We start from the raw sequence: 22,668 nt of genomic DNA, 5'->3' as shown, positions 1-22,668 counted from the left end.
AGGTTGATTCATGATGGCGTATGGGGAAGCGCGACGCGCAAGGGCGTCAACCGCGTGGGAGAGAAAGAGTCTAAAAGGTCGATTCCAAGTTTTTTTTGTTTCCTTTGAAACGAGCGAGTCACCCGCGTGCTTTGGGGGTCAGTGCATGGAAACGAAACGACACGATCAAACAGTCGGCGCAAGGGCGAGATAATCAGGGGGCTGAGACAAGGTTGACAAAGTTGACAAGGTTGACCAGGTTGGCAAGGTTGATCCCGGCTCGGTGTATGCGATTTGATTTCTTCTTTTCGCAAAGAGAAGCAACTTGGGCCGCTACGAAATTGGAGCGAGATGGCAATCTTACGGGCCAGATCAAGGTTAGGGAAATGAAGGCCCATAAGCGCCCAGAGCCAATGACGCAGTCCCCGTGGGTTCTGGTCGCGGTTCACGCTTCCGGCTTGGAGATTATCGGTTTCGGTGGAATGTGAAGCCCAACCTCCAGAACTACTGTACTTCCTCCGTCTGCAGTAACCCATCAGACCCTGACTATCTTTACGCAAGATGGTGTGATCAGCATTGTGTTCCTGGCCCTGATCCACCGGGGCGACCCGTCTATTCTGGTCCACCTGCGGGTCTCTCCATCTCTCCAGCGCGGTGTGACCGACCAGTCGAGGCGCCTGGGGAGTTTGCAGGGGCTTGCCAGGGTCATGGTCCTCGTATCGGGCTTCTAACGACCTTCCACATGGCCGTGGCTGCCACGGAAAAGACTCAAATGACCAAGATCTCTCACGGACGACCCTCTTGCAGAGACCGAGACATCTCCAATTCACCATACGATTAGTGGGGAAGCGCAGGGTGAAGACAAGGGGATTACGGATGAAATGCGCCACAGACACGGATTGCATTTCCGCCTGAAGTGGCGGCGCTAGCGCTAGCGCATACGAGGTGTGTCGCAGAAGGCCCCTAAAGGATCTACAGCTGTTACGGTGTCTCAAGATCCAGGGAGATATCATGGTTTGTCTATTCTCGAGCCAGAGGCGAAGTTTTTTATTTGTTTTGTAGAACCTGCGTAAGTGGGGGAGGCCCCTCAACCTTATTTCTGGGCCACCAGAGCTTTGCGCCTATCAAATTCGGTCAATAAGTAGTCTTCAATGTGGATCATTTTTCGTGACTTACCACCAATCCTCAAAGTTGATGGTCTGTAGATCAATCCCCAAATCCTTGAGGGCCTTGGTGGACAGGTGAGTGTCATAAGGACGCTGCACGCCGCCATTGGGATCATTGCCCTGCTTGTTCCGGATCATGCCAGGAATCTCAACGCCCTGGATCTGGGCCAGCTTCTCACAAATCTCATACTTGGTCATGCGATCCTCGGAGCTGAAGTGGAGAATGTGTGGCAGCTCCTTTATCTTCTGTTTCTCCCGCAGATACTTAATCACGATGTCACGGCACACGCGGGCCACATCCTCGGTGTTAGTTGGGTAGCGCTGGGCCCAGTCATCCATCTTCACCCCCGCGTTGGGGTCCTGCGCCTTCTTAACTGCCTCTACCAGGGTGTTCACGGCGCTCTCCGAGTTGTCTTTGGCATTGCCGTAAAGCACTGGCACTCGCAGGATCACACCCAGGCCAGTCTCCCGAGTCGCCTCGAGTACAGCCACCTCTCCATCGCGCTTCAGCTCACCGTACAAGTTTGGGGGGGCAGGTTTCGGCATCGGTCTCGTACGGTGCATCTCCTTCCTTCCCGGGGAAGACGTAGTCGGTCGAAATGTAGATCAGGAAGGCTCCGCGGGCGGAACATTCTTCGGCAAGAATGCGCGTAGCTTCGACGTTCACCTTGCGTGCTTGTTCGGGATCCTTGTCGCACAGATCCGGCGAACGGTTTGCGGCACCTGAGCAGTGTAAGACAGGAGCACACGTCTCGAAAATTCACAGGATAGCTTACAGTGGATAACGATCTGGGGCCTGGCCAAGCAATCATGTCAGTCTCACGGACCTCGAGAGTTGAAAACTGTGGTTTCATCAAAACAACTTACTTCACTTCCTCAAACAGATACTTGATATCCTCAGCTTTCTCCAAGTCTGCTTTCAGGATCGTTGGCGGGGCAGCGCGCGTGAAGCCCTGGCCGACCACCAGCACGCCTGAGTGCTGGAAGATATTGAACACCTGACGTCCAAGTAGGCCACTGGCGCCTGTGATTAATACCGTGGAAGTCATCGTGAATTGAGGTACAAAACACGAGTTCAAGGAAAGGCCGGGAAATAACCAGAATCCGTGCGGGGCCCTACCATGACGTAACTGACTTGTAGCTCGCCTGCTCTTCACGTCGCATTAGGGCTCAGAATGTTGTTTATTTGGCTGGTAGCTACATTTATATTCAATCCCAGGGCTCAGGGCAGTTCTATCTATTAGGCTCCGTGGTTTGAGGATGAGCAATGGCTAAATTATCTTCATTAGGGCTGGCCGGTTCCCTGCAGAGTGACCAGCAGCAAACTGGGCATGGAAATCTGTTCGACCCACCCTAATTGGTTTCTAGAAACAAACACCTAGCGAATTCAATGGAAATATAGATCAATTCAATGGTTGCTAAAACTACTATAGCTCCGAGTTAGAACTTGACGGTCCTCGCATTACCAGTATCGCCGGGTCCAGTAGACGGCTAAAACATTTTTGCTACCATGTCGAAAAGCTCGAAACATGAGTAGATCAGGTAGTATAAGAGAAAATAGCAGAGGGGGAAAAAAAAAAGGATCGAATTCGATTCGCTGGGAACTCGCAACCTCAATTCTGGCCTACTCAAACTGGCCCGAAATGGCCTCGGCGCAAAAGACCGAAAATCACCGGGATTTTCTCCGCCCTCCAAGTTTCTCGTGAAGATCGGCCGCTCCATCCTCTTCGTTCCCCTCCAGGATACACCATGTCTGGTGCTCGGAACATTTCCAATGCCCTACGAAGGGCTCGTTTACCTCGCCCTCGGGTCCACCTCCGACCGGTCCTTCCTCAATCGCCTTTAACCCATGCGACCGCCCTTCGGAGCTTTAGCTCAACACCGCTGCGTGCCAGCACCAAGGAGATCAAATATACCAGCGAAGCGTACAACATCCAGCGTGACCCAAAGTTCGCCGAGGTCACCGCCGACGATGTGGCTTTCTTTAAGAGCCTTCTCGGCTCCGAGTCCGCCGTCGTGGATGGTGTCACTGCCGACGCAACAGACGACATCGAACCTTTCAACAGCGACTGGATGCGCAAATACCGGGGCCATACCCGCCTTGTCTTGAAGCCTCAGTCCACCGAGGAGGTCAGCAAGGTGCTTAAATACTGCAACGAGCGCAAACTGGCTGTCGTCCCCCAGGGTGGTAACACGGGGTTGGTCGGCGGTTCGGTCCCGGTCTTCGACGAGATCGTGGTCAACACCTCGCGCATGAACCAGATCCGCTCCTTCGACCAGGCTTCGGGCGTCTTAGTCGCGGATGCCGGGGTCATTCTTGAAACCGCTGACTCGTACCTCGCTGAGCGCGGCCACCTTTTCCCCCTCGATCTGGGAGCTAAGGGCTCATGCCACATTGGTGGTAATGTCTCTACCAACGCGGGTGGTCTGCGTTTGCTTCGTTACGGTAGTTTGCATGGTACGGTGCTTGGCCTTGAAGCGGTCCTGCCGGACGGGACCATTGTCGACTCCCTTTCTACCCTACGCAAGAACAACACGGGTTACGATCTCAAGCAGCTCTTCATTGGCTCCGAGGGCACCATTGGCTTGGTCACTGCAGTTTCCATTTTGTGCCCGCCACGACCTAGGGCGGTGAATGTCGCCTACTTTGGTCTGGAGAGCTTCGAGCACGTGCAAAAGGCATACCTCGAGGCTAAGAACCAGTTGTCGGAGATTCTGTCAGCCTTTGAGCTGATGGACGGCCGCAGCCAGGGCCTTGTCCACACTTCTACTGGGAACAAGTATCCACTGGAGGGCGAATACCCCTTCTATTGTCTGATTGAGACCAGCGGTTCGAACGCTGAGCATGATATGGCCAAGCTGGAGGCCTTCCTCGAGCATGTCATGGGCGAAGGCATCGTTGCCGACGGCGTCTTGGCTCAGGACGAGACTCAGTTCCAGGCCCTCTGGCGCTGGCGGGAGGGTATCACTGAGTCCCTCAGCCATCTGGGCGGTACTTACAAGTACGATGTCTCTATTCCCCTTGCAGAGCTGTACCAGCTGGTGGAGGACTGCAATTCGCGCCTTACTGAGATGGGCTTTGTGGGCGATGACGACTCCTTCCCCGTGCGTGCGGTCGTTGGCTACGGCCACATGGGTGACTCTAACCTCCACTTGAATGTTTCCGTGCGCCAGTATAACAAAGAAGTCGAGAAGGCTATCGAGCCTTGGGTGTATGAGTGGATCCAGAAGCGGAACGGTAGTATCAGTGCCGAACATGGGTTGGGTATTGCCAAGCGGCAGTACATTGGATACAGCCAGAACGAGACCATGGTGAACTTGATGAAGCAGCTTAAGGGGCTCTATGATCCGGTGAGTGACTTCCCAGGATTTCGGTCCTTTTGATATTCTATTTCTTGCTAACTTAGTTCTTCCAGAATGGCATCATGAACCCATACAAATACATCTAGGTGTATGAGTGTTTTCTGTATCAAACACAAAAACTATACCAGCGACAAAATACTCAATTCGATCTCAAGTCATGTAGCATTACTCTGAATCCGTGGTGACAAGTTTTCTTCCGACATTAAGTAGGCCGCTTCCGTCCTCGATGGGTAGAATAGTAGGCTGACACAACATTGTACGAACAAGGCTGTGAATCGCACGTTTGAATGAATGCATGGTAAATCTACCGAAATCAAGGCTAATAATTCGATGTACGATCACGGTACAAGCCATTTGTCGACTTTATGTGACTTGGTCTAGATAGGTCTAAATACCGGACATCAACCAGAATGTGAGTCGGCCTTATGTCACAAACAGACAGTATAAAAGACGATAAGCACATAAAAATAGGCCATGGGATAAGGATCTCGCACGTAGTGACTCCGGCCTTAGACTTCCGCTCTTCCTTTCATCATGCGGTCTAGTTCGGATAGACCTCTCCTGACATTGCGCCCCCATTCCACCAATCACTAGAAAGCTACGGCTTAACGAACCTTTAAGATGACGGCGCGGAATTTATTTGACCGATTTGACGGTGGCTAATTAATGTTGTTATTGGCATTGGTGGGCTTACCTTGGTCCTGACTGCAGCCCCCACATAGACCTCACATGCAGCCTTAAGCTAATGCAGCTTGTCCCGCTCGTCTGCTGATCACTTTTCTTCCCTTCACCCGAAACCTAATGAGGTTGTAGTCTATCGCAAGAATTGCGGTATTATATGATCTCATCCTCTAGGTCCCTCGAGATTGGAACAATCATCTTAAGCTAGATCCTTAACCAAAAACTGTGGCCTAACTAGGATTAGGAAATTTCCGCCGTTGAATTTCTGGAAGAAAATAGCTTAGCTCAAGACAAGTACATGCACACTGTAACTCTGGAGTCAATCGATTATTGTAGTTTGACACCTGCAGATCTTAGCGTTTTCCTTCCATACATAGGTACATATCTACCAATTGACTGTTAGCACTGCTATAGCCTTCAATTAACCCTTAATGAGATCAGCGACCGCCTCTGCTACCAGCTTATCAATGGCTTGGCCAGGGTGGAAGTTGTTCCACCACAAACAAGACGTTCCGTCGGAGTTGTAGCAGACTGCATCGGGGGAGCCATAAGCAGTAGGATTGTTCAACGCCTGGTCAAAAACGGGAATTGTGTCGAGGTAGGAGACCGCAGCGTCAGCGTGGGCGTTTTTGAAATCATTTGCTCCGTCCTGGACAAGTTGGTTGTAATAAGCAATGGCGTTGGTCACGGCATCTTGGGCCGCCGATCCCTGGGAGATGAATTGCGGTGTGCGCTGAATGGGAGGCACGCCGAGGAACACGAAGTGCCTTGCACCAGAGTTGTAGAGATTCGTCACCTGGTCAAAGTAGTTCTTAATGACTGTGTGCACTAGGGTTTCGTAATTCGAGTTTTTATAGCCAGCGTTGATGTCGTTGATGCCAAACCACACGGTGAACAGCGAGTTGTCGCTGGTCCACACGCCTGCTCCCGCGGTATTTGGTCCGTATGTCGAGACGAACGAAGCCGCCTGCTGTACGAATGTGGAGACTCCAGTTGACGCAGCGACGAAGGTGTTGTCAACTGTTGCTCCCGAAACGGCAAGGTCGTAAAGAAGCGCTGGGGAGTTCCTGACGGCCGTCACCAGAAATTCAGGCCAATTGATACCCCCGGTTGTAGTTTCGCCAGGGAAATTAGGGTTCCCGATAACGTTTTCCGCCTTTGGCTGGGGCCCGTGGTCGTTGAAGCCATTTGTAGTGTAAGAATCCCCGCTATAGAAGAAAGATCTGCAGTTAGCATGGAGAACATCCGTCGTGCACCGTGACGTCAAACATACAAGGCAAAGACATTCTCGAATTGAAAGCCCCGCGCTTCCAATTTCAGGGGAATTGCAACAGCCGCGGCCTGGAGGACCAATGAGGCCTCCAGCAGAGCCGTGACGGCCGAGTATGAAAACAAGTACTTCATTTTTTGAGGCCCGCAAAGAGTGACTGTTCACTCGATCCAAATCCTGGGGATGACCAAGTTTTTATCATTCCTCCGTCCCTCCTCAGCACCTGCATGTGGCTTGACGCGGGAATGTGCTGGCATTCCTTCGCCGATGCTCCTTCTCCACGGTAGAAATCTAACTTGTTTGATAATACTCCGAATGCCCCGAGCCCATATAAGCCTGGTTGAAGGATCGTGTAGATCGTTGCAAATGGATACGACTTTCCCCGCTTTTCGGAGGCCATTATCCCATTTCTACGTACGAAGTATCACTGGGCAGTCTAGCCATATGCCGCTGCAATGATCCAGGTGGAGACTGTCTGTCCGACCTCCCATCATCTCACTTATTCGAATTTGGATGTTGGCGGCAGGCGGAGTAGCTACCAAGCCTCGGAACATAATCCACTTTCTTGGTTTGGGCTTTGACGGCTACTAGTAGCCCACGGAAGGGCAGCAATGGCACCGTCCGGGTTTCCTGCGAGCTAGCAATGGCTAGCTTGAAGGTACTTTTCCTAAAGACTCTGATTTCTGCTCGTGCTCATCTATACTGAAAGAGACCCGGACCAAGAACTAGAGAACCCGGGAAAAAAACAACCACTAGATTGCATTTCTTTGCTTCTATAAAGCGCCTGTAATGACTTATCACCTACAAGAGGATTTGGGCGGCGAACCCCACCCAAAGCTCAAGTGCTAAATGTTGGTCTTCACCGTCAGAGTAAGGGGAGTTGCCTGTCGTGCCATTCTCTGACTTTGACCACGGTCTCATTATGAGAAATCGGAGGATAGTATGCAAGGAGGGAGGGAATTCCTTGGGGCATGTGCGTATCTAGACCACCAATGGTTTCTGGTTCAAACCAGCCGAGCCGTCTTTGCTCACTCATTCGGAGCTCCGAGCCGAGGGCCCTTGAGTGCTAGTAGGACATGTCTGTGGACATGGTCCGAGTCATATATGGTTTTTCATATCTACCTAATAGTAACAGATTTTCTATGCCATAGCTTGGCTTCCTCTTTCCGCTTTTGGGCGCACTGGGTGCCGCTTTATGCTTCTTTGAGTAGATCTGAGCACGCCGCTGTCCCTCCAAGTCTCCCATCTCTTCCAATCTCCTCTACTCAACACCCTCCCTGGTCCGAGGTTATATTCTGGGAAGTTTTCTTTACCGGTATTATTCCCAGCGCCTACGCGTCAACCCCTATATAGGCAGCTAGACGTCACATCCCCCTACGTTCCTGAGGGATAGTCATCAATATTAGGAATTCCTGCCATATTGATTGGACTCGCCTCTGTAGGCTCGTGGGACTAGCCTTGCACCAATCCTTACTTCGTAATATTCTGATATGCATAATCAAGAAACTGAGATTAATGCCCACCATAGAATTGGAGACAATCCACGTTGAACAAGCATGGGTTGCACGTCGTCGAGATTGATCAGGGAATGAGAATTCGGAGCGATATCTGGAGACGCTGACTATTTGCAATGGCATTCGTTTCGCGCATCTTTAGAGTACATGTACACTCGACAGCGGAGATACCACTTAGGCACTCTTACCTTCGTAACAGAACTTTCTTCAATTTTTCCTATTCAATTTTAGTGCCTACCCCTTCACCTTCTCTAACTTGTAGAACTGAGAATGCCCTGGAATATGTTAACCTAATGAGTGAACCCTATATACACTAAGTGTCCCAAGCTTGTTACAGCAGCAGATACCGCAGCTAGTCATTTCTACGACTATACGCATAGATGGGAGTGGCTGTGTGGAGATAAACTTTGGAAGGGACTTTCAACGAATATCGTTCTTCAATTGCTGTATAAACATTTCGTTTGCCCACTCATACGAGATAAAATAAGTCTATATTGAGTTTATTGAGTTTCAGGCACTATCTAAACTTGTCCCTACCAAATAACTTATACAACATTGGCCGGATCCTTTCCTTCAACATGCAGGTTCACCTCCAATACAGTGGTTCTCTGCTGCTCTTCGCCATATAATTCTTCAGCAATGGATGCCAAGCTCTCGTAAGACATCGCCTTTTCTTCTTTTGCATAGTCACCCACATATGACAAAACAAAATACACGACACTGCTCACAACGCAGATATAGAACCAACTGAAATCATACAAGTGAGTCCAGCCAGCACCTCCAGCAATTCTATAGCCAAAAGTAGCAACAAATCCCGGAAGCTAAATTCCTGTTAGTGGACTCAGTGGAAGATTGGGGGTTGTGGGCACACATACTACAAACGCCACAGACAAGACATATGTGACAAAAGGCCTCCATGCCACACCGTGGGAATACCAGTAGCGGCCTTTCTCTTTGAACAAGTCGTGAACGAAAACGTTACCCTTCCGAACTACCAAATAGTCTGTGAGAGCCATTCCAAGGAAAGGCCCAGAAAGATACTGTAGCCGTTCAAGAACCGGAGGAAGCCCGAGGCCGACGCAAGGATATACCACGGACAAATACAGATGGCAAGAACATAACAGAGCCACATGGCCCTCCTGATGTTGAGCCATCTGGGGAAAAGCGACATAAAATCTGCCCCAAATGGAATGACATTTGCCCCTTGTTCCGTAATGGCATTGGCATAGAGGAAGACAAGGTTCATGATGGCGATACCTGCCCGGAAGCTATGGCTGAAATTGTGATCCAACATATCGTGGTTCAGAGTCCATCTAATCAGGTTTAGTCACTGCAAAGGGCATGCGAGCGTGTCAATCGCAAGCTCACGGGTTCCAATCCAAGTTCCCCCAAACATTGTAGATGCTCTGTGTGGCGTAGATACCCATGGCTGAGCAACAGGTGCTAGCCAGAGGAAACATGATGAGCTGGGATAACACGGGTGCCATCTTGCTTCGAGCATATCGCGCAATGTCTGGCTGGTTAACCATCAACGTGGTTGTTTTCCCCAAGCCAGCATTGATGCCTGACAGCTATTTCCGGATTAGCGTTCTCCGGTCCTCCTTAGCAGTCTAAATGTTTGCTTACCATGGCCCACGATAATGCCACCCTCTTTTTTAGGATCAATATCATACATGTCTCGATGAGGATATCCGCGGCCTTTCACCATGCAGTATCCGAATAGGCCTTCACATTTGTTAGCGGTAGTATCTCCCGTATCTCCCTATGGGGTGGTTATACCAAACATCACTGGGGGAGAATGAATGATTTGATCTCAAACAGTCGCCGTAACTTAGGTATGGGGATGATAATCAGCCAACATGTCAGCACCCAGTACACAAGAATAGCTATACAGATTACGATGTCAATTCCACGAGTCGCTCAGCATAAAAAGTTATCGGGGCTGTGTTCCACAAACCTATCAGTTGCACTGTGGTGATATCTGAGCTCTCCGGGATGGTGTTTTTCAAGGTCCAATAACTGTTCCCAAAAATACAACGCAGCAAGACCGCAGTATTGTATCCACCTTGGGCAATAGTGACTCCAGCCCAGACCAGGGCGGTCATTGCCCGAATGATCACAGGAAAGTATGCGCCTCGAAGGCCCCATACGATACGACTCTCTACAGGGAAACCGAAGTGGTACATGGCTGGGCCACGCGAATGGAGGACGACTCCGACTGCGCCGAAGAAGTAACCGAGGAAAATAGAGCCCAATGCGTGGCCCGGTGACAAACCCGCCGCCAGTAGCGAAGCAGCGATGTACCATGACCCAGGAGCGAAACCGTATGACCACCAGAAAGCAGCATAGTCATACCATGCCCACGTCCGGTCTTTGGGCGGACTAATGTCAAGATCCTTGTTCTGCCATTTGTTGCGGGCTGTATCCGGATTGCCAGAGGCGTCTGGGGCAGTCTCAAGGAATTTCACGAGTTGTGCCCTGCTGGAGAAAGCGAGCTTCAATCTCTTGAATTTGCCATACATCTTGTCCTAATATTGAGTGGGGAAACCCGTCTCAACGCGGTGGAGAATAATTGCGTTTCAAAGATTCTTTTGTTGTTGGCTTCGAGAAATGGACAGCAACTGATCCACATTATGTGTTTTCAGAGTCAGTCATAAAATCTTATGTCTTATCTCCCAGTGAATATTGTCCCTGATTCACTAGGGGCAGATTAGCCGCGCGATTACCGGGCTTGGTGTGACTCTAATCTAAGCGTCGGCCGGAGCCAGCGAGAAATTTGAGGTCATACCGATATTGTGTGAGGCAATGCCTCTTATCTGACAGTACGGCTTTTGATTCTTGAAAGTGTACACCACACATTGTATGCCAAAACATATCAAAGCTAAGAGACTTACTATCAGTGGCTTTTCGTGTAGTTAACTATGTACCTACTACTGTGATAAGAAAGTCTTGGCGTGATTACGTCCGGGCTTTTATCTCGTCGGCCGAGCCCAGCCCCCTACTCCAAAAACATCTATCTGATCTAGAGCGGGGATGTGGTGCTCATGGAGATTTTGGCTGCACCACGATCCTTCTGCAAGGTCAATTAGGTGGAGTACAAGTCCAAGACGAAGAAACTGGAGAATTCCTCGATATTCCACCCATCCCAGGTGCCTACGTGATCAATCTAGGAGTCAATCTAGGAAATCTAATGGCACGTTAGACGAATCACCACTACACGTCAAACACACATCGAGTATTGAACTATACAGCAACTGGCCGTTATTCGATACCGCTCTTCTACAATGGCAACGCCGATTGCGTCATGTCAACTAACTATTCCAGTGTTAGAGGAGAGACCACCATACGCCTCGAGAAAATATGGTCTAATTATCCCAAAAAAAAACCACATGTTCCCGTGTCAGTGGAAGCCTTTGTGGAGGAGCAGTATCTTCTCTTATCAGCGAGCAGAAGATAACCAGCGTTCTAGCGCTGAGGCAAGGAGGTAAAGGAGAGACAAAGCATACCTCTATATATATTACCACGAGCAAAGAAATATTATGATCCTCCAAGACTGACACGATGTTGCTGACCAACCTACTCAGCAGAGAACGAGCTGGGAATATTGCGTTTGATATCAATACTAAGGTGTTAGCCTGCATGATAGTGCCACGTGCAAATCATATTGGGCTATGGTCGTATAACAAGCTTAGGCTACGATTGAAGAAGCAAGTACGGCATAAATTTCAATAAAGCTCATTGAAATCAGATAATGACCTCCCCCCCTCTCTAGCTAGCTAATTCGATATACTAGGGGCACTGTTCATTTTCACGCAAAAGAAGGAATCGGTACAGGTCCAACAGGTCCTTTACTGGCGCCAATGTTCGCTTGATGCATAGTCCGGGGACCGTATTTCTCAAGTGGATAATCGACTGCGGTATGGAAGAGGCCATAATTGTCCCACATGACAATATCGCCTTCTTCCACCTCGGGAGCCAAATGAATCCGGGCCGCAGAATGCGCGACTGGATATTATGCAGGAACTCCCGAATGTGTACAACGTCGTCGATGACTCTCGGTTTTTCATCTACAGATGATCGGAGGAAAAGCTTCCGAGCGGCGATACCATGGACTTGAAAGGCCTTCTCGCCGGTAACTGGATTGACCCAGACGCATGGATACTATGCACCTGTCAGGAATAGGTCGTGGTCAAAGTTCAAACCCAGTTGACACTTACCCGCTTAACGTCTTCTTCATTGTATTCGCCAATCTCCTCCATGGTGTGTTCTTTGCCCTGGCTCAATAGACCAAGGCCAGTTGGACGCGACTTGCAGTTTTCAATCCACAGGTATGGATGGGGGGCGTATTCGACCCAGCTGTGGTCGACAAGTTGCTGTTCTTCGGGGTTGAGCATATCGTATAGCTGAGAGGTACTGAAGAAGGCCGTCAGCCCGGGCGGGCATTTCATTTCGAGACCTGATCCGTCGTCCCATCTAATCGTCACTTCTGGCCCCGTTGGTACCTTGATCGCTCGCAGGGTGGTAAACCATGCCGGGTCTCGGGCATATAATGGGGCGTCAATATGCCATCTTTGAAATCGGGTAATACCCTGCGCAAATTCGTCCTCGTTCAAAGGCTTATCATGGAAGTCGTTTGAAAGACCTCGAACATTGAGGTTCTTCAACCCATAGTGATCCTCCCCCTGATATCCCTTGCCGATCAATCGTACATTTTCAGCTCCAGGGATACCGTAAACATCTCGAGCTTTGGAAAGAATTCCTCCTTTTGTTTGAAGCTTTGGATGCTGCCGTGACTGTGGAGTATAGGCGCTTCTGGATCAAAACGGGTAACTAGCTCCCAGTGTTTTTGAGGTGAGAGATCCTTTTGACCTCTGACCACGATCACTTTGTGCCTACAGATAGCCTCTCTCAATTTCAGGACGTCGTCATCTGCAGCCGGTCAGAAAAGATAGTAAATCGAATGGTAGGTAAAGAGACTCATACCCGATATCTCGCTTAGATCTAAACCTGAGACATAAGCACCGAAGTTGAACTTCTGGTCTTTGGTCTTCACAATCGGCTCCACTCGCCAGCTGGGTTCGGGGTTAACTGCCGTAGTGGACATTGATACTCTGACTACTCGGAATTAGTCTCCAAGCCCATTGTATAACGATTATCTCAGATTGCCTGTCAGGGCTCGCGCACCAGATAATTTTCAGCTTTAGTAGTTGTAAGACCGCGATGCTCGTTCGTGCATGATCTCCAAGTTACGGGCATATAACCCGAGGATTTATCCTCAGGCGTCACAACAGGCTCGGCCGAGCGTCCAACAAGCGAGAATCCCTTTACCTCGAGGTCCTGGTGGGTCCGGCCGAGGGTCCAACAAGCGAGAGGTCCTTATCTCAAGATGGGGCTGGGGGGTCCGAGTATTCAGTGACTGGTCTTCGAGTTTACCAATTACGATTACATCCATATCCGTGAAATCAGTTGTGGCCCAAAGAATGTAGCTAAAATCAGTGGTTCTTGGTGCGAGACAGTAAAACCCTACCTCGGCCGTTTGGACGAAAATGTTCCCAGTGCGCCATTGGGTGAGCATCCCAATAAGGTGCCTTGCAAATTTAAAACAGACCGCCACACTTCCTTATCTCTGTCCACTGGTGGTGGCTGATCGAGCCATGCCACTTCTTGCGGGGTTCCTCTGGGCATAGGGCATTTAGAATCGTTGATCAAATAAAAAGAGATTATCTTATCGCTTGTTCTTCCGGGCGGGACGAATACGTAGTCGCAGTTCCAGAGCATCACACATCTTGCCCAGTTTTAATCTCCTTAGTTAAGTGGCAGTGCCAATGTAGAATCAGTCAATGTGCGCGATTGCATCTTCTGCAGCGGCTACGGTGTGAAGGATATTACCACCAGGTCCTCGTATATCTTTTCTGTCTGCTACCGGATTATGTCGGCTGCCTATCGAAAGAGACTGGCATGTCGAATCTGCACTTTGAAGAAGATCAAATGTAACAAGATTATCCCATGCGACAATTGTATCAAGAGAGGCATCGCAGCAGAATGCGACCGTGATGAACCTGATGGTATGGGTCCCTTGGCGCGACACGCGCAACCAGATGGCGCCGCAACCGTACAAGCTCTCCGCGATCGTGTCGCCGAGCTCGAAGCTGCCTTACAACAGAAAGAGGATGATGTAGGTACGGCTTCGTCGATCGATCTACGAGATCCTTCGGATGATCAGGTCCAGCTGGAACGAGCCTCTCCATCGGTTGGCTCACCCCCGGAAGACACCGAAGACACCGTCACTGTCCTGGAGTTCTTGGCTTGGGGCCGCGCAAAACTCCCAGACAAAGCAATGCTGTCCCCGAGGACTCTGAAAGTTGGCGGACAAGAAAATGAGGATGCCACCAGTCCGGTGGGAGAGGAGCTTGATTCGCTTGTGATGCCAGGGAAGTCCCTCTTCGCCTGGTTGCAAATACTGTTACCTTCACGACGGCAGCTGTATCGACTAGCCGACTATCATGCGGAGTGTCTCCTTTGGTTCCATGGCTCATATTTGGCTTCGTCGTTCTCCAAACAACTAGACTCCTTCTTCACTGATCACTCCGGCCAAATTGACTCCAATGGTGTGGACTTACAATGGGTGGCCTTATTATTTTCTGTGCTTGCCGGGCTATTACGTGTGCGCCGGACCATGAGATCCAGCGATGGGGTTTCGATGCACGAGAGGCCAGGCTGTTGTCGCAGAAATGGTATCGGGCTGTTGCGGTCGCCTTAACTGCAGCGGACTATACTGACAACCTCTCGATCTTTGCCGTGCAAGCAATTGCGACGTTGACCCACACCGCCCATATGTTAGGCCATTCAAACAACCAATCGATCATGCTCGCGGCAGCTATTCGTATAGCACAAAGCCTAGGCTTACACAGGTTGGGTGAAGATGCTCGGGGCCCAGACGAGGAGCTCGAAACAGGCCGACGAGTGTGGCAGGAACTCTGCACCCAAGACTGGTTCAGCACGTCTTTTTCCGAATCATATATTATTACTCCTCTCCACTCGACGTCTCTTCCACCCAAAAACTACGATGAAGATACCATGGACGTTCTGCCAGAGGAAAAGCCGACGGTCACTAGTTTTGGCCGATTCTTGAACAAGATTGCGGTAATCATGCCTGCTCTACAAGATGCCATGGCAGTGTCGAATACCTTATATACGAAATATGAAGTTGTACGGATCCATGACAAGAAAATGCGATCGATCGCGACGGGTAGACCTCATTTTTTGACGCAAACCGATCTTGACAAACGGTGGCCCCGTTACGTTCCATGGGCACGTCGCGCAATTGCGATGAGCTCTGCTCACAAGATCATCATGATTCACAGGTAAGGACCCTGAAGCCGGGTAATCACGGCCGCCTTTTTCTTTCCCGTCCCTTTGAATTGACCTCTCCGAAGAAAGTTTCTTAGTCTCAGTTTCGCCAGCCCAATGTTCGCCTTCAGTCACCGAACGTGTCTGGCGGCTGCAAAGACGATCCTCAGAGAGTATATTGCGAGTTGTCAGGACCAAAGCACACCGATGTTATGGACGCACCAAGCATTCTCAGTCGCAGCTTGCATAGTCATCTCTTTCAATATCCTTCACGAAGCACCAAATTCTGCCGACACATGTTCTGAACTTGTAGATCAGACCCTCTACCATTTACAGTCGTGTCAACACCGAAGTACGATTGCCGCGCGAGGTATCCTGGTGTTGGAAGCTTTGCGAAAACAGATAAGGAATACTACTGAGAGTCGAAAGCGATCACATGAATCTCCAATTGAGGGAAGTCAGAGGAAACGGCCGAAAGGATTTGATGCTAAGGAATTCGTCCGCACAATCTACGGCGCTGAAGGCGATCCCGCGCCATGGAATCCTACAATGGCCACGCAGGAGACCAATGCAACTGAAAACGCTTCGGAATCTCGGGAAGGCAATCATCATCGACAGCCGACAGATGCGTATGAGTCAGTTGTGGTCCCGAATGAGTTGGATTGGATTTGGCAAATGCCTCCAGATGCGAATGCATCTCAGACGTTTGATAACTTGCTTTCTCTTGTCGATTAGAGCCTCCAGCATTTTATCCTTGTAACCGATATAAGCGATGTAAAGAAAATGCGCATTGATTTATCTGCTACGTAAATATGGTTCAATCGCTCTAATCTCTCTCTGATTTGATTAGACTCGACTTCTTCAAAAAAAAAAACTCAAATTTATGTCTTCTGATCTTTGGTGATCAAAGGCTTCGCCAACAATTCACTGGCATCGATCAAACAGAGTTAAGTATTCTGCTATTTCAACAGCTAGGATGATCCGATGCGGCAATATTGCATTGATGCATGATTCTAGGGCCATATGACTCGGGGAATTCAGTCTGATCATAACAATTAGCCCCATGTCGAAGGTTTAGTTATACTTGACCACTTACAATGCTGTGCCACAGCGCACGGTTGTACCATAGGACTACATCCTGTTCCTCATGAGGATGTGCGTAGATATTCTCAGGGGAGATTGCTGGCCGCATGATCCTGTTCATCATGTAAGATTCCAAAATTGACGATGGAAAGGTAGAGTATTTCTTACTTGTGCATAAAATTGCGGACTTCTTTGAGGTCATCGATGATGGTTTCCTCCCCATCAGGTGACGACTTGAGATATAGCTTGACTGCTCCTTGTCCGTGGACTTGCAGAGACTTCTCACCGGTTTTTGGATTGGTCCAAACCATTGGATAGATACAGATCTTCTTCTCGTCAATGGGTGGCAGCTTCTCGCGCGGCAGTTCCAGACCTTCGGTTTCAATAATGTGGCCGAGTCGGGCACTACGAGCGGTCGACATCCATTTGAAGGCATGGGGAGCATACTCAATGCGACTGTGGAGAAGGATCTGTTTTGTTTCTTCGTCCTGGACTTCGAGAGCACGCGAACCTGCGATATAGGCAGTCGAGCCTGGTGGGATCTTCATCTCAGTCCCGGTGCCATCGTCCCAGCGAACGGTAACGTCCGGCCCCTTGGGAGTTTTGACAGCTAGTAAGCAGCCAACTCTGGGGGGTGGTATATTGTATAGTGCTCCATCCCAGTGCCATTGGTAAAATCTGCTGGCGCCCTGTTCACGTTCCGCTTGAGGAATATGAGGCGGCAAGTGGAAGTCGCGATGGTCGATACCCTTGACCTTGAAGCCTGGAGGGAATTGATAATGACCTTCAGGAACTTCTCCGCGTCCCAGAATGTGTACTTGAGGCTGGCAAGGAATAGCAGGTCGGCTGGGGATGCCGTAGATATTAACTTCGTTGTAAGACGTGAGGAAAGGATCGGCCCCGTGGGCGAAGCCGCCGGTGGTCTCATCAGGATCGAAGTTTGCTGTCAGAAGGTACTGTTGCTGTGGTCGCAGCATTTCCGGTTGTTCCTTGAAAACTAGAACTTTATACTCGTGTAAAGCGTCGGAGATGAGTTCGAAATCCGCATCGGTCAGCTTATTCAGGTCGATACCATAGACCTCAGCTCCAAAGTCAACCTTCGACGATTCAGGATGTTGGAAAGGAACGACTCTGCCATTGGTGCTCTCGGCATGCGGTAAAGTGATGTCGGCTGTTTTAGTCGCGACGAGTCGGGCTTTGACGCCCTCTGGCGCCACGACCTCTGTAAGGGCTTCCACGACCATTTTTCTTTTTAGTTGAAGACGTCGGATGTAGTTGAGAACGACCGTTTGGCTTAATCCCGAGATCCAATAGATGTAGTTCGCCGGCCTTTTTCTAGTCTTAGCCTCAAGCCATACTTATCATTTCGGCCGAGGGCATTTGTAGAATCATAAACACTCATCAGAAGTTAGTAGTATCTTCGCCGGCTTGGCCCGGCCGAAGATACTGACTTTCCCAAGGCTGCTGGCCGGGCCAAGCCTTGGGGTACTTGGGAGGTATTCGCATATTAGCAAAACGCCATTCGTTGCTTTAAAGACGCTCTCTTATTCTCATCTCTTGGATACCTGCTACTTCGCACTTAGATCATTTGCTGTCATGAGACTAAACGTGCTTGAAGGGTCGTCAGGCCGATATTCCACATCGCAAGGCACTGATATTCACTACATTTCTTATGGCAATCAGCAAGGTCCTCTGGCTATTTGTCTACATGGATTGGGTGGCTCTACAGAGACCTTTCGACCTCTTGTTCCATTCATACCTTCGAACTATCACGTCGTCGCAGTTGACCTTGAAGGATTCGGGAAGACACCCCTAAACCGAGGAAAACCTCTGACGTTCGCCGGTTATGTCTCCGACCTACACGACCTGATCACCTATCTCCAAAAGCCTCCTACTTGGACTACCGTCCCATCAGCAATTGAGACCGCAAGCAATGATATCTATGACAACGACTCCAGCGTTTTACTTATAGGCCACTCGCTCGGTGCCATCATCAGCTTGCACTTCGCCGCCCATATACTAGGAGAGTGCGAAGCCTGCTGTTACTGGGCACGGGGGGGCTCCCTGGCCCACATACCACCAGCACAGCAGCGTATGCGTGACCTCTCAATCATAGCTCGTGAGAAAGGTATGGATGTGGTTAGTGAAATCGCCGTCAACACCAATTTCCCCGCAGACCGAGACAACGATGAAGCGCATGTACAAACGGTCCGGGATGCGGTGTCTTCCACCTCCGCAGAAACGTATGCTGTTACAGCAGAACTCATCGCCAGTGACGAGCATGTCAACCCCGACTACCAAAAGATCACTTGTCCGACCATCTTCGTGGCCGGCGATAAGGATGTAATCAGTCCTCCAGGAAGATCAGAGAGTATTAGTGCTCAGATCAGTGGTCCTTCGGAGGTGGTCGTCGCTAAAAGTGGCCATCAGATGATTTTGCAAGACCTTGATAGTGTCAAAGCAGCATTGGCCAAGCTGATGAACGTTCTATCTTCATCCACTTAGAATATACAATACGATGATGGCGAAAGGTCAAAAAATCGTCATAGCAGAGTTCAGGTCAGAGTGACAAGGCAAGAAGAAGTCTTCATATGCTGGTATCCAGCACCAATGGTGTCGCCCTCAAAAAAATGCAGTTTCGACTTGTTGCTTGTGTTCGAAGTTGCTCACCCAAACTAGTATAGGCTCCCAGACTACCACAGAGGCAAAGATATTAAAAGTTGTACGTTAATTTCAAGTCTACGGACGTTACCAATCCAAGAATTCAAGAACTATAAACTGTTCACACCAGTCATAATCTGCGATTAAATATTCATCTAATCTCTCAATCCTCTCGCTAATATTTTTCTAGGTGTATGGTACCGGAGTGTACGACACGTGGACTCTGATCTCGCAGCTTGGGGTCCGTGTGCAGCCTCACATTGACCCCGCTTTCTCCTATCAATCCGGCAGCATTCCAGCGCTTCACAATATCTCTCCTTCACCTTCAATTGTTTCAATCAATGGGCTGTTTATCGCAGGGTAGATATCCGGTTGCGACATAGCCTATCATGGAAGCCCGGATCCCTCTCTCTCACGAAGATTACACCGTTGGATGGATATGCGCCTTACCTCTTGAGATGGCAGCTGCAAAGCTGATGCTGGACGCAATACACCCGAGTTTACCGCGCCCGCCAAACGATCACAATACATATATCCTGGGAAATGTCGGGGAGCACAATGTTGTTATTGCTGGTTTACCTAGTGGAGCATATGGCAACACTTCAGCTACATCAGTTGGGATGCAGCTGCTGTCTAGCTTTCGCGCCGTTCGTATTGGTTTAGTCGTCGGCATTGCTGGAGGTGTGCCCAGCAACTACGCGGATATCCGCCTCGGGGATATCGTAGTGAGCCAGCCATCGGACACGTCAGGAGGGGTGGTTCAGTACGATCTTGGTAAAGTATTAAGTGATGGGCGATTCACGCGAACGGGAATGCTGAACCGGCCTCCGAAAGTTCTGCTAACTGCTCTCGCTACTCTCCAAGCCCATCATCTCACAGAAGAAAGCCGAGTATCTGAGTTCGTCTCCAGCATCCAAGCCAAAATGCTACCTCGCAAGGCCACAACATTTGCACGACCAACGGAAAAGGATTGTCTGTTTCAAGCGGAGTATGATCATGTCGGATCTAGTACCTGTCTTGGTTGCGATCGATCTAAATTGTCTTCAAGACCTCCACGAGACCACCAAGAACCAGTTGTACACTATGGACTGATTGGTTCCGCGAATCGAGTCCTGAAAGATGGCAGGCAGCGAGATCAGCTGGCCAGGGACCTAGGAATTTATTGTGTAGAGATGGAAGCGGCAGGACTCATGAATGACTTTCCATGTCTGGTGATTCGGGGGAATTTGTGATTACGCCGACTCTCACAAAAATAAAGAATGGCAAGGGTATGCGGCAGCCGTGGCGGCGGCCTATGCGAAGGAGCTTCTCTTAGTTGTCCCACCCGATATCCACAGTACCCCAACGGCACATGCTGTACCAGACTCCGGTAAGAGACTCTTAAGTCTTAAGCAACTTTGCTCCTTATCTGATTCTGAATGGTCCATTATAGACTTAATTCATCGCTTTGACGTTCCGTCAGATCTTACTGCTGTGCCAGTGATTGAAAATTTTCTAGGACGACAAGACGAGTTAGACCAGCTATGGCAGTATTTACAGCCAAAAAATCCCCAGTCACGAAAAGTTGCGATTATCCATGGGCTTGGGGGAATAGGAAAGACGCAGCTAGCTATTCGTTTCGCGCGCTCACACAAAGACGATTTTACTGCCATTTTTTGGCTGAGTGGCAAGGATCGAGGCACACTCTTGCAACATTTGAGCTCCGTCTTGCCCCGATTACCAGGACAGTCTCAGAATGATGAGGCGGCCAATGAGGAGGAGGTAGAGCAACGAGCTAGGCATGTATTACGTTGGCTAGCGTTAGAGGGAAACTCGCGCTGGCTGATCATCTTTGACAACGTCGATCAGTACCTCCCCGTTAATGGCGCTACGGGCGATGCATATGATATCGCGGAATTCTTCCCTACTGCCGATCATGGCTCCATTCTTCTTACATCTCGGCTCCAAGGGTTGACTGAGCTCGGGAAATCTTTTCAGCTCAACAAGTTAGACTCCAAGGATGCTATTCAACTACTCTTACAAAGCACCGGTTTATCAGCTAGAGATACCTTTGGCAGACTCGAGGGTAACCCAGGTACTAAGTGATCTACTATTTCGCTCCCAGTGATGGAACTAACATTAATAGATACGCTTACTCTGGCTACTCGTCTAGACGGACTTCCATTGGCGATTGTTATTGCCGGGTCCTTCATGCGTGAGACTGGAACTAGCGTCACCGAGTACTTGCAGTACTACCAAGAATCTTGGTCCGAATTACAGCTGCGGTCAAATCCGCACCGTCAGTATCAACAGGGTAATATACTACAAACATGGATAATCTCATATCGTGAGATCCAGAAGCGAAACCCGCACGCAGCGAAGTTGCTTCTTCTACTTGCTCACTTCGATAATCGAGATATCTGGTATGAGTTAATAAAAAGCAGCCGCTATAGCTCAAATATTCCTGTTTGGCTGGAAAATACTATATCAAGCGGACTCGCATTCAAAATCGGCGTCAAGGATCTCATCGGCTTCTCTCTGCTTGAGACGAAGGAACAAGTCGGAAGCTATACAATACACCCGGTGGTACAAGACTGGTGCATTTATCTTTCCAGTACAGACAAAGATGCGAATTCGACCCTGCTGCATGAACTGGCACTAATATCCGTTGGATGCAGTGTACCAAGTTCAAGAGACAGAAATTCTTCCGAGTTGCAGCAACGGCTTATTCCACACGCAAACTATGTAGGTCGTGAGGTCTGGTCAAGTGGCAGCATTGATAACGCGGTATGGGAAGCATATAATAGGTTAGGGAGTCTCTATTATGATCAGGGGAAGTTAAAGGAGGCAGAGGAGATATACCAGTACTCATTGGTAGGCAAGGAGAATGCTTTCGGTCCCGACCATACATCCACTCTCGCTACCGTCAACAACCTTGGTCTTCTCTACTCTGACCAGGGGAAGCTGAAAGAGGCAGAGGAGATGTACCAGCGAGCACTGGTAGGCTATCAAAAGGTCCTCGGTCCTGATGATATGTCTGTTCTCTCTATAGTCAACAACCTTGGGGTTCTGTATAGAGATCAGGGGAGACTAAAAGAGGCCGAGGCAATGCACCAGCGAGCGCTGGTCGGACATGAGAAGGTATTAGGTCTCGACTATACATCCACTCTTACTATAGTCAACAACCTTGGGGTTCTCTACTCTGATCAGGGGAAGCTGAAAGAGGCCAAGGCGATGTACCAGCGAGCGCTGGTCGGATATGAGAAGGTATTAGGTCTCGACCATACATCTACTCTTGATACAGTCAACAACCTTGGGGTTCTGTATAGAGATCAGGGGAAGCTAAAAGAGGCCGAGGCGATGTACCAGCGAGCACTGGTGGGCAAGGAGAAGACACTCGGTCCCGACCATATATCGACTCTTACTACAGTCGAAAATCTTGGTCTTCTTTACAGATATCAGGGGAAACTGAAAGAGGCAGAGCAGATGTACCAGCGAGCGCTGGTAGGCTACGAGAAGGCCCTTGGTCCCGATCACAATACAACGCAGCAGGTTGTGCAGAGATTGAATGCGTTAAGTATTGTAAATTGAAAATAGTCCATTCCTGTGTACTACCTATAAT

The 22,668-nt window shown here is 49.5% G+C and overlaps 9 protein-coding genes across 9 annotated transcripts; 4 read left to right on the top strand and 5 right to left on the bottom strand.

The window, feature by feature from the left end:
- Positions 1 to 8: 8 nt before the first annotated feature.
- On the bottom strand, positions 9 to 2,194 carry N7468_007865 (dTDP-4-dehydrorhamnose reductase family protein; the record flags this gene model as incomplete). Its single annotated transcript, XM_058477161.1, has 4 exons — positions 9 to 957; positions 1,156 to 1,610; positions 1,666 to 1,896; positions 2,018 to 2,194. The coding sequence occupies 4 exons, from the start codon at positions 2,192 to 2,194 to the stop codon at positions 9 to 11; spliced, it is 1,812 nt and encodes a 603-aa protein (XP_058327506.1).
- Positions 2,195 to 2,894: 700 nt separating this feature from the next.
- N7468_007864 (FAD-binding oxidoreductase) lies at positions 2,895 to 4,594 on the top strand (the record flags this gene model as incomplete). Its single annotated transcript, XM_058477160.1, has 2 exons — positions 2,895 to 4,496; positions 4,562 to 4,594. The coding sequence occupies 2 exons, from the start codon at positions 2,895 to 2,897 to the stop codon at positions 4,592 to 4,594; spliced, it is 1,635 nt and encodes a 544-aa protein (XP_058327505.1).
- Positions 4,595 to 5,610: 1,016 nt separating this feature from the next.
- Positions 5,611 to 6,593, bottom strand: N7468_007863 (SGNH/GDSL hydrolase family protein; the record flags this gene model as incomplete). Its single annotated transcript, XM_058477159.1, has 2 exons — positions 5,611 to 6,397; positions 6,463 to 6,593. The coding sequence occupies 2 exons, from the start codon at positions 6,591 to 6,593 to the stop codon at positions 5,611 to 5,613; spliced, it is 918 nt and encodes a 305-aa protein (XP_058327504.1).
- A 1,925-nt stretch (positions 6,594 to 8,518) lies between these two features.
- N7468_007862 (uncharacterized protein) lies at positions 8,519 to 10,495 on the bottom strand (the record flags this gene model as incomplete). Its single annotated transcript, XM_058477158.1, has 6 exons — positions 8,519 to 8,794; positions 8,849 to 8,964; positions 9,015 to 9,286; positions 9,342 to 9,544; positions 9,610 to 9,698; positions 9,931 to 10,495. 6 exons carry the CDS (start codon positions 10,493 to 10,495, stop codon positions 8,519 to 8,521), a joined length of 1,521 nt encoding a protein of 506 aa, XP_058327503.1.
- A 1,267-nt stretch (positions 10,496 to 11,762) lies between these two features.
- On the bottom strand, positions 11,763 to 13,077 carry N7468_007861 (uncharacterized protein; the record flags this gene model as incomplete). Its single annotated transcript, XM_058477157.1, has 4 exons — positions 11,763 to 12,134; positions 12,191 to 12,766; positions 12,850 to 12,902; positions 12,957 to 13,077. The coding sequence occupies 4 exons, from the start codon at positions 13,075 to 13,077 to the stop codon at positions 11,763 to 11,765; spliced, it is 1,122 nt and encodes a 373-aa protein (XP_058327502.1).
- An 825-nt stretch (positions 13,078 to 13,902) lies between these two features.
- N7468_007860 (Zn(II)2Cys6 transcription factor) lies at positions 13,903 to 16,058 on the top strand (the record flags this gene model as incomplete). The annotated part of the gene is made up of 3 exons (XM_058477156.1): positions 13,903 to 14,598; positions 14,661 to 15,337; positions 15,410 to 16,058. The coding sequence occupies 3 exons, from the start codon at positions 13,903 to 13,905 to the stop codon at positions 16,056 to 16,058; spliced, it is 2,022 nt and encodes a 673-aa protein (XP_058327501.1).
- Positions 16,059 to 16,287: 229 nt separating this feature from the next.
- On the bottom strand, positions 16,288 to 17,650 carry N7468_007859 (TauD/TfdA dioxygenase family protein; the record flags this gene model as incomplete). Its single annotated transcript, XM_058477155.1, has 3 exons — positions 16,288 to 16,365; positions 16,420 to 16,519; positions 16,575 to 17,650. 3 exons carry the CDS (start codon positions 17,648 to 17,650, stop codon positions 16,288 to 16,290), a joined length of 1,254 nt encoding a protein of 417 aa, XP_058327500.1.
- A 352-nt stretch (positions 17,651 to 18,002) lies between these two features.
- Positions 18,003 to 18,911, top strand: N7468_007858 (alpha/beta fold hydrolase; the record flags this gene model as incomplete). Its single annotated transcript, XM_058477154.1, has 1 exon — positions 18,003 to 18,911. One exon carries the CDS (start codon positions 18,003 to 18,005, stop codon positions 18,909 to 18,911), a length of 909 nt encoding a protein of 302 aa, XP_058327499.1.
- Positions 18,912 to 19,456: 545 nt separating this feature from the next.
- N7468_007857 (uncharacterized protein) lies at positions 19,457 to 22,637 on the top strand (the record flags this gene model as incomplete). The annotated part of the gene is made up of 4 exons (XM_058477153.1): positions 19,457 to 20,273; positions 20,335 to 20,436; positions 20,500 to 21,141; positions 21,193 to 22,637. 4 exons carry the CDS (start codon positions 19,457 to 19,459, stop codon positions 22,635 to 22,637), a joined length of 3,006 nt encoding a protein of 1,001 aa, XP_058327498.1.
- Positions 22,638 to 22,668: the final 31 nt, after the last annotated feature.

The sequence above is a fragment of the Penicillium chermesinum genome (genome assembly GCF_028974085.1).
Source record: "Penicillium chermesinum strain IBT 19713 chromosome Unknown utg000006l:1.0-2335141.0:1.0-2336784.0, whole genome shotgun sequence".
NCBI lineage: Eukaryota > Fungi > Ascomycota > Eurotiomycetes > Eurotiales > Aspergillaceae > Penicillium > Penicillium chermesinum.
The sequence above is the reverse complement of the archived record's forward strand: the minus strand, read 5'-3'. Positions and strand labels throughout refer to the sequence as shown.